Source organism: Tasmannia lanceolata, unplaced genomic scaffold (assembly GCF_043159265.1).
Source record: "Tasmannia lanceolata isolate RefF3 unplaced genomic scaffold, GAP_Taslan_0.1 ptg000015l, whole genome shotgun sequence".
NCBI classification, from domain to species: Eukaryota; Viridiplantae; Streptophyta; class Magnoliopsida; order Canellales; family Winteraceae; genus Tasmannia; species Tasmannia lanceolata.
In genome coordinates, this window is record NW_027518692.1 from 61677058 (window position 1) to 61691915 (window position 14858).

At 40.0% G+C, this 14858-nt stretch overlaps 1 protein-coding gene and 1 pseudogene across 1 annotated transcript; one reads left to right on the forward strand and one right to left on the reverse strand.

The window, feature by feature from the left end:
- Positions 1 to 392: 392 nt before the first annotated feature.
- Positions 393 to 1934, reverse strand: LOC143847323 (leucine-rich repeat extensin-like protein 4 pseudogene; annotated as a pseudogene).
- A 7445-nt stretch (positions 1935 to 9379) lies between these two features.
- On the forward strand, positions 9380 to 13906 carry LOC143892863 (ADP,ATP carrier protein 1, mitochondrial-like). The gene is made up of 4 exons (XM_077397772.1): positions 9380 to 9536; positions 12332 to 12829; positions 12945 to 13316; positions 13415 to 13906. Exons 1-4 carry the CDS (start codon positions 9504 to 9506, stop codon positions 13712 to 13714), a joined length of 1203 nt encoding a protein of 400 aa, XP_077253887.1. The 5' UTR covers positions 9380 to 9503; the 3' UTR covers positions 13715 to 13906.
- Positions 13907 to 14858: the final 952 nt, after the last annotated feature.

Here is a 14858-nt window from a genome sequence, read left to right on the forward strand (position 1 = left end):
TCAAGTAACGGGCCTTGAAGCAAAGTCATTTTCATTTCCCACGAGCAAGTTTCAACCACACTCATATCGCTTTCTTTTCATCTCTTCCTCCTTAAATTATCTGATAGAAAATTCACATTTATGTTATCTTAATTTGTTTTTAATTTTTGGAAGGAAATGTTTCCATATTATACAATTTTCTTCTACAAAATTTTCCCTTCCACCATAAGCTATCTTCTTTTTATTCCATCAGGCATGCACTTTATTTGTTATACAGAGTATAGAATATACATATAATTGATGCGAAACAGAGTAGTTGAAGGTCACTTTGGAGGAGAGACCCTATTTACAAGGACCATTCAAACTTGACAAAGAGAAGCAAATTTTACAGACCCAACAAGGGAAATCTCACAGGGACATAACAAGAACTCCCTCAGAGTACAGTTGGAGATATTCTCCTTCTTCCATAGTAAGCTGTTTAACTTCACTTATAGGGAAATAATATTTTCTCCCCCTCATTTTCAGCATGTTCACCCCCTTTTGTTTGCCTTTTCCTAAAGATGACTGTATTTCCACCCCCTTTTGTTTTCTTTTTCTTAAGAATGAAGTCATTTTAAGGAAAAGACAAACAAAAGGGATAGAGCTGCTGGTAAAAGGAGAGGAAATATCATTTCCCATTTATATAAGAAACAAGAACACATACACACTAGGGATGACTTGAAGGTGATTGTGAAGGAGTGTAAGCATTTAACATGGTTGCACCACCACCACCACCACTTCCACAGTGATATTCAAAACAATCAACATGGTGTTCAAGGGCGGCGTCGCATTCCTTCTTGCTCCTCTGAGTTGGCCTGTCCGGCAAACAATTCCGGCGATCATCAAATAGGATACCTTTAGATGTAAGATTCTGGCAAAGCCACTCTTCCTCAAAGAAGAAATTGTAAGATGCAGTGAAATTCTCGAGGTTGGGCAGAGCACAGACCCCGGCCGGTATGATCCCGCTCATCATGTTATGGGCTACATTGAGCTGTTCCACATGGACCAACCCAGCCACACTATAAGGAATTGGACCCACCAAGCTATTGAAGCTCACATCCAACACCTTGAGCTTGTACAAAAGGCCAACCTCCCATGGCAAGCAACCAGACAAGTTTGTGTTAATCAAAACTAGCTCCTCTAAGCTATTTGCTAACTTGGCAATGTCTTCTGGAAGACAACCCATAATATTATTGTTAGCGAAAACAACCACCGATGCCGTGGTGGATGCTAAATTGGATGGGATCACTGAAGTTAGGCGATTGTTGTTAACAAATATGGCATCGAGGCTTCTTTTGAAGAGTTCCGAAGGCAATACGCCTTCGAACTCATTGAAGCGAAGGTCGAGGTACTTGAGAGAGGGCAGGGAGAGTACTACTGATGGGAAAGGACCGACGAACCGATTGTTACTAATGTCTAGTTCGTAGAGGAGAGTGAGATTTGCTAATGTTAGAGGGAGGATTCCACAGAATCGGTTACTATTGATGTGAAGCAGGGCGAGGTCGGAGAGTAGGCCGAGCTCATCGGGGAGGAATCCGGCGATATCGGCATGGTTGAAGTCGATTCCGGCGACGACTTGGATGGTTGGGTCGTCAAGGGCGGGAGCACAGAACACGCTGGTGTAGTAACAAACATTGGGGCCAACCCAATTGGATGTGAAGTTTTTTGGGTCCGAGTAGATGACTAGTTTCCATGCTTGGAGGGCATGGAAAGCTTGTAGGAGTCTTGGGTTTGGGGGGGTGGAGTGGTGATGAGTGGTGGAATTGGAATTGGAATTGGAATTGGGATGAGAATGGGAATGGAAATGGGAATGGCTAGTATGTTTGGATTTGGCTAGGAATGCTTGGAGGAAGAAGGAAGAGTGTAGTAAGAAGAGGATGAAGTAGGTAATTAAAGAAGTAGAAGCCATTTGAATTGTGCGGTCTGTGGACAAGGTCTGTGTGCTGTCTGTGGACAAGGTCTGTGTTTTGTAGAGGGGTTTTCGTTTTCAACTTTTTTTGAAATTCAGGGTCGTGTCGTTTAATCATGATGTCCGCTAAATAATCTCCCCCGAGATTGATATTTTGTGACGCAAAATCGTCAAATTCACCCTAAAATACAAGGGTCAGGTGCTATTTGTTTGGGAGATTGAAACTGTGAGAAGTACATGATAAGCTTAATCTAGCCAAGCCACACGACATTAGAATGGTCCGGACCCCACTATTTTGATGTGGGCACCCCTCAAACAATCGCACTTGTGGAATGATACCAACTATTCGATCAATGACTTGTGGGCTTAAGAAAAAATTAGCAGTAATCCACTTTCAAGTTCTATGATCGAACGGTTAGAAACTAAGAATATTCCAATGTAGCGACTTTTACATCATGTCATCTACAAGTTGGGGCCCTCGGATGAACGATCTGGATAGCTTCTCACATTGAGATCTTCTTACTTGTCTCATTTTCTTTGATTTTTACATTTTTAAAATGGGTCCCACCGACACCTCTTAGGAATCTTGGCCTGTGAAGGAGGGTGATGCGCACGATAAGGATGTCTCTCCTAAAAAAGACATCGCCCACCATCCTAAATTATACTCATTTTAGGGTTTAGATAAGTAATCTAACATGTGAAACGTAGAAACTCACACATACTAGGGTTTTCTAACATTGCCATCGCATCAAAGAGTTAGGCATAATAAAAGTTATTGCCGTGGATGAATTCATTACCGTTGGATCAATATCGATAGAAAAGGGGTCCCATCTTTTTTATAGTTTAAGAGGAGATGGGTAGGATTAAATGGTGCACACTTTCTCTCAATGGAACGTAAGGTTACAGGGTATTTCTCTCAAGGGATGTTATATATTCCCCTTTTCTACCCCGGTCCACCCCCTTTTAGTGCATTTATGAGTTATACTTATGACTACTAGTTTACACTAGAAGGTGGTGGGCAAGTGAAGAAACAGGGGCGAATAGCAGAATACATCATTTCCCTCTCTCTACATATATGTTTAATACGAGAGTAACGAGATCATCTCCTTGTAAAGCTACGAGCCGGTGGCTTGTATACGATTTCCTTCACGTTGTTTTCGTTGTTGAAAGAAGTCATGTCTTTAGTTCGAAGGAATAGAATGTTGTGTGGGGATGTGAACGGGTGGTAAAATGATGATGAAGCGTAGAGAAATTCGTGAGTAGTACATGTGAATGAAGGTATAGAATTTCGAGTGTATGTTTTTCTTATGTTTGGTAGGTGAGATGGGATTGAGTGGAGTTCTTTGTTGATAAAATAATAATAGCAAGGCTCTGTTAGACGGATCCCCTAATCCTCGATGGCCCAAGCTTAACTTTGACGGCTCTAGATTGGGTAATTCTTATTGGAGGCCTTCTCAGAGATGAGTCTTGCTTGACCAAATGGGAATTTTTGGGCCTATTGGAATCAACATTTCTAATGAGGCGGAAGTGAGGGAGATTCTTTAGGGCATTTGACCGATGGCAGTCAGATATATGAATAATCTCATTGTGGAAAGAGATTCCTTCAATGTTATTAGATGGTTGGGTGAGAGGTCCTCTCACTTGGAGATTCTCATATAGTTCATTGATTCGTATATGCTTTCACCGCGTGCGGACGTTAGCGAATGAAGAGGCGGACCATCTAGCTCGTGCAGGAGTGATTATACCAGTTCCAAAGACCTTTGATTACTCACCGCCTTGACTATTGTTGATCTAGTATTTGTATATGCTCTTTTTTTGGTTCTCTGCTATCTCAGTTGTGGCCTCATCCTCTTTTAATAGAATTCTATCATTTTAAAAAATAATAAGGCATTGTTTGGATTGTAGGAATTTTTGGAAAAGTTTGAAATTTTTATTTTAAAATTTCATGTTTTCCATTGTTTGATTACACCTGAAAACAATTAACTGAACCACGACAATTCATGTTTTATTTTTGGGGATCTTTAAATTATAATCACATGCCTTTAATATATGGGCTCACATTTTCTGGTCGATCAACCAGATAATTTATCTGGTCCAAAGTGGATCCGTTGACACCGCTAATCCCATATTTTCATAATGACACAAGAAGTAGGATCCGAAGAACGCTCCAATTCCGATCCGACCGATAAGAGAATTGAATGGATTGTGACTTAAGATATAGGTGGATCCGATCGAAAGTGGATCCCATTGACACCCCTAATCCCATATATTCATAATGACACTCATCTCTTCAATTTATGATAAAATGTTGGGAGCTCTTTGGGAACTGTCATAGTCTTCAACACATAATTAGTGTTTAACAAAATGAGGAGTGCCATTGTGAAAAATGGGAGTGCGGATATCATTTCCCTTCTTGAAGACGATTAGGAATGGAAATTGTGGGAAATGACTGGAAACATCATTTCCTTAAGGCCATGTTTGGACTAACAATTGCTCTGTTGGCATTGAAATCCAACAATGCACTTTTTGGGCTCCATTTGTGCCGAGCGAACGTGATGAGATCCACTGCTCTTGTCATTTGGCCACAAGTTCGGCAAAATGCCATTGAGAACACCTTGATCGAATTTTCCTAGCCTCATGATCCATCAACCCTCGTCTAGGGTTCTGTCCAGAAAATCTGAACAGTCGACTTTTTTTTTTGAAGTCCTTCACTTTATGCGTGAAATTCTATTCAGTATGACTGTACGAGACCAAGACCATGTGGGTCACGGCACTATGCTTTACAAGATCACTGGTCTCAATTACACGTACAAGTTCTCGTGGGGTCACACAAAAAATGATCGTATGATCGTATCATTGATTTCGAAAGTAAATTCCTCTTGAAACAATATTGTTCTTAAATGTGCACGGAATAATATCAAAAAATTCTCTTCTTTTTCTCCCAGCTTATAGTAGTAGACAGTGTGTAAACAAATGTAAGTGAGTTGATCGTGTGAGCACTCTATATAGTTGACCCTGCCATGGAGATTTCATAGCCGATAAAATCTGTGTCTAGCAAGACTGACCGTACGATCGAAAGACTTTCACGCATTGAACTTACACCATATTATATTTTATGGGATTTGCTAAACTCCATCACAAAAGGCTTTTCGCAGCTGGTCTATCGCAAAAAGCCTTTTGCGATGGACGCTAGCAATTTCCATATTTTATTTTAGCTATCCACATTTAGCGATGTATGGAATGATAACAGTGCTAGATCGTAATACTTTTGGGCTATGACATCTCCACCATATAGCTTTACAAATGAATGGTGCGAAGCATGCTAGCATCAAGTGAGTGGGCCCAATCACTACATCTCAAGGAAAACTTGGGTTCATTTATGGGTTAGGCTTGTAGCTCCATTGTTTGAGGCTTTGTATCTCAACTTTGACATCATTAATCTCATTGAAATATTTGTCGAACCTCCACATGTGATGATGCGGTCTGTTAAGCCATCAGAGGACATTAAGTGAATTGCCTGCCACTATTAAATTTGGAACGGGGTTGATATACACTAGCTTAAGACCTTGATAAACTGCTCGGATTTCTGCTTATGAAGCAACCGTAACCCCAATTGGCCCTGGGAATGCCCAAATAATCTCTCCTGAGTCTTTACTAAGGTAACTAAGGAGACCTCCAACTCCTGGTGGGCCAGGGTTCCCTCAACTGGATCCATCAAAGTTTGAAGTTTGCACCAATTCTTTGATTGCTTCCCTTTCTATAATGGTGTGTTTCTTACCATGGCTCATACATGTAGTAGGTCGCTCCATGAGGAGAGCTTAGTCATGCGGGATTTTGAATCCCGTGGACTTCGCATACTATGGGTCACTCTATGGAAACCTAGAGGGTACACTGTGAATGTTTTGGACTCCTCATTAAGGGGGAAATGACTTTGAGAACACCAATATTATGTTTGGGAAGTCCGCGCAAATGACGTTGAGAACACCAAGATTGAATGATCTTTGCACCGTGATCCATCAAGCTTCAACTAAGTTTCTAGCCTCAACTAAGTTTCTGCCAAGAAAAGCTGAACTGTTGTTTTTCCTGCAGATCTTTATCTTACAGATGGGATGTCTGCTTGAGATGAGACACTGGATCGCCTCATGATGTTCTACAAGATCAATGGTCTTGATTTCACACACATGTTCCTCTATAGGACCCAAAAGTTGTATGTTACTGTTGATCTCACCATTGCCTAGTCCTTCTGATACCAGTTGTCCTTAGAAAATGCTAAATAAATTGGCTTCTTTTGAAATATTTTATTTTCTCCAAAAAGTCCTTAATCCATTGGGAGGGAGGGAGGGAGGGAAGGAGGATATATTAGTAGGAGAAATTATATGGTGCCTGAGTGCAGGGGCGATGCCAGAAATTTTGCACAAGGGGGGCAAAAATTATAGTAATTTTTTATCTATCTTAAAATTAAGATAGAAAAAATTTCTATCTGAAATTTCGAAAAGGGGGCAAAAATTATAGTAAATTTTGCACAAAAAAGGGAGATAAAAATGGTAAAATTAAAATTTTAAACTTATTTTCTATCTTAGGGATGATCGGAAAGGAGGGCATATTTTTTTAAAAAGGGGGTAAGTATAAAAAAATATTAAAAACTAAAGGTATATATTTTTTTTCTAAAAACTTAAGGGGGGCAATTGTCCCCCTTTCCTCTCATGTGACATCGCCCCTGCCTGAGTGTCAAGTCTTGACGTGTGGGTGGTACGTTTGACATGATGAGGATTAGTTTGGCAAAATGCCTGAGACTTATTTTTCTTATGAATAGTTTTGCGCATAGCACCTGCCATTTACTTGTTGAAAGATACTTCACATGATGAGGATTAGTTTGGCAAAATGCCTGAGATGAACACTCGTACGAGTCGGGATGAAATCTTTTGGCCATGGTGGTTATGGAGGTTGAGAATAGATTTTGAGTCAGAACTGATTATTGGACTCAAAATTGCATTTAATTTTGAGTTCAATATTCGGATTAGCACTCAAAATTCAGTTCTCAAAATCCAAAATGAATAGGGCCTTAATAGGGCATGTGCATAGTGGGTTGCACCTTTGATTAATCCGAATTATCCATTAGATAAGTATCATTTTGGATCTCTTATGGGTCAAAAATCATGCTAATCATGCAATCTATATTATGAGATTTTCCTCTTAATATAAATAATATGGCGTACCTGTTTACTGATTTATGTGAAAAAACAGAAATAATAGATGATTAGTATAACCTTTTCGATGCGGCGAGTTGAGGCACGGACTAGGTCGCTCTCTTTAAGGTGATTTTGCGCCTCTGCGGAAAACCCTCCTGTGCAACAGATCCGAACGCAATCACCCCCAGGATACAACAGCCCGACGCACCGTCGCTATCTATCTGAAGTGCACAATCAGATAGATCCGAACCAAACAGCGAACACTCCGAATGCCCAACAAATAAAACAGAACAGAGAAAAGAAAACAAAAATAACAGAAAGGAAACTGTTCTGTTTTTGCAAACGACTCAATAGAGATGGAAAAACGAATCAGCCGAGATGAAATGCTCGTCTATCTGTTTAAAGAGAGATTCTAAAACAGATGTAAGAACTATATTTCAAGACGTTGGAAACAATCTCTTTTTATAGAGAAAACGTGTCTGTTGAAGACACCTCTTTAAAACAGTAGAGACACCTTTTTTTAAAACGTCATTTAAAAAATGGCACGGCACGGCTCGGCTCGGCGTGCGCGCGTGTGTGTGTGTTTTTTATTTATTTGATCTTGTTCTTTGTAAAACACCAAAGGCAAACAAATTGAATGCCCTTGAAAGGCCCAAGCCTTTGCTCAACACTCCCTCTTATATGGATGGGAGAATTTTTCTCAACTTCCCATCTTGGACTAAACTTTTAAGAGGTAAGAGAGCTACCTTCAAAAGTTTAAATGATATTGGTGGGAAAGTACAAGAGAATAGAATCAATTTGAAAATTTCAAATTTTGGGTGGGAAATTCAAAAGCAAAAAAGAATCTTTTTCAAAAGCAAATGTTTCTTTCATTTTTAGTATTTAAAATACTAACAATCTAATGTCCATTGATGTTTATATGTTGCCGTGGAATGTGGGTTAAGCCCAACCTAAGCCTGATGGTTTTTACTTGATATTGGTTCAAGTTGGGTTGGCCTTCCCTTGGGATGGTTTAATTTTGGATTGGGATAGGGCTTTGAGCAACCCGACTCGACTCAAACCTGATCACATCCTCCTAATTTCATCGAGATTTTATTGAGAGACAACCCAATCTGAACTCGAACCCCATATCTATTTTTGTGCAATTCTTCTTTTTTTGTACCGTGCCAACCCAAACCCAACCCAACCCAACCCAGTTTGAAAAACAAGGTTAGATGGGTTTTGTTAGGGGTAGGCTGGGTCAGGGTTAAGGTAATGCTACCTTGCGTAGGGGATCAGGGTTGCTTTCAATCCGACCCAGACCCGGCCCAAGTTGAATATGCAGTTTTGGGTAGGCCATGTTCAACCCCAAAAAGAGCACTGCTAGGAAAACGGGATTCCGTTTTGGAAAAAAGGGGCTTCAACCATTTGAGCCACGTCAACTAAAAGACAAATGGACAAGCTCAAATCCTTATAAAAGCAATAAATACACATTTAAAAGTAGACCTGGCAAAAAGTGACACGGACCCGCGAGTCCACCCGGCCTGCCCATAAATTCCGAGTCCGGGTCACCAATCTGTGACCCGTTTGAAAATGACCTGCGGTTCCACCCGGCCCGTCAAAACTGGGCCGGGCCGGGTGGACCCTCGGGTGCTCGTCGAGAAGTACAAAAGTTTTATTTTGGCCTTTTTTACCGTAATTGTCATAATTTTTTAATTTTTTTATAGTTTTTTTGGTAATTGTCATATTTTAATACATTTTTTAGTTATTTTTTTGGTAATTTTTGTACTTTGCTTCCATTTTTCCGTAATTTTTCATTTAAAACTTAGTGCCTACATGATTATTATATATTGCTATTATTTATTGCTAGCCACCTTTGTCATACTTCTGCCGATCGAGAAGTCGAAAAGTAGCCTCGGCGAAGGTGGCTGGTGAATCCCTATACAAAAAAAAATCTTAAAAAAAAACACGTCAAAAATCCGGATGACCCGTGAGTCGACCCGGACCCGTACGGGCCGGGTCAAACTAGGCCCGGCCTTTGACCTGGCCACCCGTTTGCCAGGTCTATCTAAAAGGGTCACATCAACGGTCATTTCAGTCCCCCCCTTTTCTTTTTTTTCCAAACTAAGTCCCGTTTTCAAAGTGTTTTTCCTCCCATAGAATTGGATAATTGGCATGATTATTTTTTGAGTCATAAAAGATCCAAAATCGGGCGTACCAAATGAACGGTTAAGATCAATCAAAGAAGGGATCCACTAAGGCCCCTATTTCTAGCAGCCGCGTCATAATGGTCATTTGTTGAGAAGAGAAGGGTATTTTTCTAGTAGCCGTGCCCTAGAATCTTCCAATAAAAAGCTCCAGTCCCTCCACCTATATAAACCTCGCTTCAACCTCATTGGCCTCCTCGCATGTCAAAGGAGAGGAGGGCGACCTTCTCTCGGGTGAGGAGTCTCATCTCTTGATCTTCTCTTCTATTACTTGCATTTTCTAGCTTAAATCTTCTAGTTTTTTGCTATTTTTTTCTCTTTTTTCTTTTTCGCGGCTTCGAAATCTAGGTTTTGATTGTTGTTTCCAGTTTTTTTTCTCTCAGTTACTCTGCAGATCTAGCCCTGAAAGCTTTCTTCTTTGTTGTTTTCTATTTGGTAACGATAACTGTAGATCTGGTGTTGTTTTTTTATATGTTTTTGTTGGATATATTATAGGAAATCTCATGACATGTAGATTCATAACTTTCCTTCAAGATCGTGGTTTATGAGTTTGTATGATAGAGCACACGTTCGCTTTCGTAGATCAGGGATTCACTTTATGTATTTATTAATTTATCTAGTTGTTCTATTTGTGTGATGGATATACTCGTCTTCTTGATCGATGATTTTCTGCTTTTTTTTTTGTAGATGTGATTGTTCTTTGAGTAGATCGATGTAATATCATTGGATCTTAGGTCTAGTTTGACTGAGTTGAGTAGAGTAGTTTATTAGAATGGTAGATCGATGATGCGTGATGGTCTGAACTTCATTTGATGGTACTAAATGTAATCCAACGTTTTTTTTTTGTTAGAATTGTTTTCTATTTTGATCTCCTGTTATGGTAATTCATTTGGTCGACTAAACTTTGAGGCTAGATCTACTTATCTCACTATAGGCACTGCTTCGGTAGAGTGATATTAGAAGGTTCTATTGTAATGTATAAGATGTGGATCTGGGTATTATGAGTGTCAACAAAATTTTCATCTTTCTTGTGATTGTTCCATTTGCATACACTGCGCTGAAATTTATAAATTTGGAGACAAATGAAGAGGAGAGAAATAAGAAAAATTGTAGAAAGGTAAGACGGATATACTGATATAGCAGGCCAAACTCCAGTTTTTTTCCTCATATAAACACTCAAGTAACAAAAAAATTTAAAATCTGTCGAGATATACACTCCCTGAGAAATTCCTGAGGCAAATATTTATGACTATGATTAGAACTTACAACTTTGCCAGACAAAGGCTTAGTTGAGTGGAGTTGTATTGGAACTTACAACTTTACTACAGGATGCTGAAGTTCTCTGCCATTATTTTCAGCTGTGCTTGACATCCCAACTGTCTGAAGAAGCCAATAAGCCTGGCAGTTGACTGAGCTGAGTCATGTTTGTGTGGTCGTGGATGTGGGAGTTCTAAAGAATATATGATGCCATTGAATCAAAAGTGTGCAGTAGATACTTTCTACTGTTTTGCGCCTTTAATTTAGTTTTGTGGTTTATTAGTGGGACTTTGAGTTTGTTAACCACGCTATTGTTATTATCGGTGAGTGTCTTGCTAGCTGCAAGAAACACCTAAAATTTTTTCTAGCATGTTTCTATACCTATAGCTGAATTTTTATCTCATCTTTGAACTTTTCTGTTACTAGTTGTTGATGTTGTTGTTAAGTTTCACATAGGCCCTGGTTGGATTGCAAGAAAACATTTCTGATGGGCATGATATGATTATGGTTGATTTAGAGGGATATTATCATAAATTGTTGGTCCCTCCAAGTAAGAATTGTGTAGCATTGGTTCAAATTATATATTTTCATGTGTTACATATCAGAAAAATTTTGAAATGTTTTTCTTCTCCAAAATTTTCCAAAAAAAAAAATTCCCTGCAATCCAAACAAGGCCTTAGTGATGTCAGTTACACTAGGATCTGTTTAAATTGCTTACATTTGTTCAAGGTAAATGATAAATGCGCCCCTTTTCATTACTTTGGACACCCAGCTGCATTGTACGTGGCAATCAGGTCGGTTGAATCGTTCCCATGTGAAGTACATCAGCCCCTCTGCAGTCATAGATACACTGCAGCTGGGTGTCCCAAGTAATGAATAGGGGCGCATTTATCACTTCCCTTGTTTAATGGGATTTATGGACAAGATAGAGAGTTTTATTCGTTTGGAGGATTAATCATATCATGCACTAACAATGCCTGTTAAATCTTACTGAGAAATGCAAGTATGTATTTCTTTGCATTTTCTGAATTGAGTCATGTGTGTTATGACTTTAATAGTTATTACTTATTAGCAATGCCATTTACTACACTATGTCTTCCAGGTTGTTTGTTCTTCCTAGCTGAACTCGATGGCTATTACGAACCATTCAAAAAAAAAAAAAAAACCCTCTGGCAGTTATTATGGCTTTTGCTTGTACTATATTCCTGTTAGCTCGAGATGTTTTAGTTTAAATTACATTTTTCTGTTCATCCATATGAATTTCTTATTTTCCCTTCTACTTGTTCTTTATTGAGTTCGTGTGATGTATTTCATTTGTTGTAATATTTAGGCCACCCAAACACAACCTAAGTATACTACCTTTCCAGCTTCTGACTTCATTGGTCTTGTGGACAGATAGTAGTGTTTTTTATGGAGAAAATCATGTAAAACTCCTAGTGCAAAAAAATAAACTTATATGAAGTGTAGCTACTTGCTTTAACTATATGCTTTATAATTTTTAAGAATTTTAATATATCAAAGTCAATGCCTGAGTATCCTATAAAGCCACATAAGAACCATGCATTTACGGTCTTTCTTATTTTTCTTTAACTACTTTTGAGAAGAGTCTTTTCAGGTGTTTGAGTTTGTGAACTCAGATTATTATGGACCTTTGCTTATGATGATTTTCTTTGCTGGCTGCAATAAAATGATTTGGATTCAATTGTGCTTGTATTGTACTTATTGCTGATGGTTTTCTGCACTAACCATTGGTACTGACCGCATTCATGTAGATTGTAACGATGGCTGATGGATCACATCATCCTACTATAATTACGAAGATACATGGGCAGTCTCAACTCTTCTGTAGACTCTCTCCCAACTTGCATGCCAGGAATACTGGAATCCACAATATTTCTGGTGCATATGTAAATGGAGGCCTGCAGCGTCCTCTGCTGCAGGTGTACCAAGGAAGTGGGAGTCATGGCTTATCACCTGTCTCGCCTCTTTCACCTGTGTTCGTCCAAGCACCCGCAGAGAAAGGCGTCTCTGGCTTCCTTGTTGATTTCCTTATGGGAGGAGTTTCTGCTGCTGTCTCCAAAACAGCTGCTGCCCCAATTGAGCGGGTGAAGCTCTTGATCCAGAACCAGGATGAGATGATCAAGGCTGGTCGGCTCTCCGAACCCTACAAGGGAATTGGAGACTGCTTTGCCAGAACCATCAAGGATGAAGGATTCGTTGCATTGTGGAGAGGAAATACCGCCAATGTCATTCGTTACTTCCCCACCCAGGTCAGCTCCTCTCATGCTCAAGAAATTTAGGCTGAGCTTTCTGCCATGTCATATCTTTTGTGCTTTCCTATTTGTTGGTGTTGCTTGCATCCTTGATAGTGTTTTTGTACATCAGGCCTTGAATTTCGCTTTTAAGGATTACTTCAAGAGGCTGTTCAACTTCAAGAAAGACAGAGATGGCTACTGGAAATGGTTTGCCGGGAACTTGGCATCGGGAGGTGCAGCTGGTGCCTCTTCCCTTCTCTTTGTTTACTCTCTCGATTTTGCCCGAACTCGTCTGGCCAATGATGCTAAGGCTGCCAAGAAAGGAGGTGAAAGGCAGTTCAATGGTCTAATTGACGTCTACAGGAAAACTTTAAAATCTGATGGCGTTGCTGGACTTTACCGTGGATTTAACATCTCCTGTGTTGGGATTATTGTCTATCGTGGGCTCTACTTTGGAATGTACGATTCTCTAAAGCCCGTGATGCTAACCGGTGATTTACAGGTATGTAAGAACATGGAGAAGTTAACCCTGGCATGATCTGTGGAATTAGATTGGTATTAACTATTAACGATATTTGGTATTTTGTTATGGTGATACAGGATAGTTTCCTGGCAAGTTTTCTGTTGGGTTGGGGTATCACTATTGGAGCTGGGCTAGCATCCTACCCTATTGATACCGTGCGTAGAAGGATGATGATGACCTCCGGTGAAGCCGTGAAGTACAAGAGCTCTGCAGATGCATTTGCTCAAATCCTCAGGAACGAGGGGGCTAAGTCTCTATTCAAGGGTGCTGGTGCAAACATTCTACGTGCGGTTGCGGGTGCTGGTGTGCTTGCAGGTTATGACAAGATGCAGCTGGTTCTTCTTGGAAAGAAGTACGGATCCGGAGGCGGTGGCTAATCAACAGGGATGATGATGAACAAGGAAGATGGTAATTTTGTGTCCTTTTCCTAGTGTAATTGAATAATTCTGAACAGCAGGATTTTCTGCAAACTGGAAGTCCTTTTTGTTTTGGTTTTTCCCTTATAATCTTGAGGGGGGCAGTAGTATCTAGTTGAAATATGAAATGTTAGGCTTGATCGTTTGTCATTCCGAGTAGGTTTCAGGTGCTTTTTTTGGGAGAGAATAATACTCAAAAGGTAATTTGTTACTTAGGACAATATTATTTCCTGCCTGCTCCCTTGTCAAGGGAATTCTGAACATCTGGTTATGTTGTGTAGCTATGTTTGAAGATGTATCATGGTTGTCTTTTGGCTTGGATAATGGTAAATCGTTTGTTTAAATTTAAAAAAATCTTGTTTGCAATTGAGTTCAACTTTTGGCGTCCAAAGAGGCCCTTTATGGTTTCATTCAGAGAAGAGAGGGTGGAAGGGCTATTTCCATGTTTAATGATAAACAATGGGCCCTCTATGGTTCCCTGAAAAAATATGGGGCAGCAAAAGTATGGGGCACCAATTTAGTGATCAAAACCTTTCATTTGATTCATTTTACAATCATTGTGCCACATGCCAGACATATCTTACATCATACAATACTAAGCTTACAATTTGTATAGACTTTTGGTTACATTCTTTGATCTTTCTTGTTTTTTCAATACCGACCTGTATCGCCTGTTTCTTAAGTTCCAAACTCTGAGTCGATGCTATCTGATTTTCTTTTGGCGGTTCGATGTGGTCTAAAAACAAGGGGGTAAGGTAAACAAGGGGGTAAGGTACCATACGCCAAAACCTCCAGCTGGTGGAACGCGTTAGGCAAGACCCTTTAAACCTGTCACATACCAGGCTGGGTCCCATCCAGACCCATACCTAAGTAGGCCCCCACTTAGGACTGTAACTTGCCACCACGCTTCCGCACCCGGCGTCCTTGGCAGCCCACTTTGTGACGGGTTTCACTCTGACCTGTGTTTGATGTAGCCCTTTTCATAGGTCGCCCCTTCTGTGACTCGAACACAGGACGTGGTGACTGCTTTGATACCAAATGTTAGGTACCTTACCGATACGCCAAAAGCTCCAGAGCTGATGGAACGCCGAACGCGATAGGCAAG

What these genes read in the sequence shown, in the direction of transcription:
- LOC143892863 (XM_077397772.1), top strand. Translation starts at nt 9,504, where the DNA reads ATGTCAAAGGAGAGGAGGGCGACCTTCTCTCGG. An exon ending in TTCGTTACTTCCCCACCCAG is followed by an intron (nt 12,830 to 12,944) that starts GTCAGCTCCTCT and finishes TTTGTACATCAG; the next exon opens with GCCTTGAATTTCGCTTTTAA. An exon ending in TGCTAACCGGTGATTTACAG is followed by an intron (nt 13,317 to 13,414) that starts GTATGTAAGAAC and finishes ATGGTGATACAG; the next exon opens with GATAGTTTCCTGGCAAGTTT.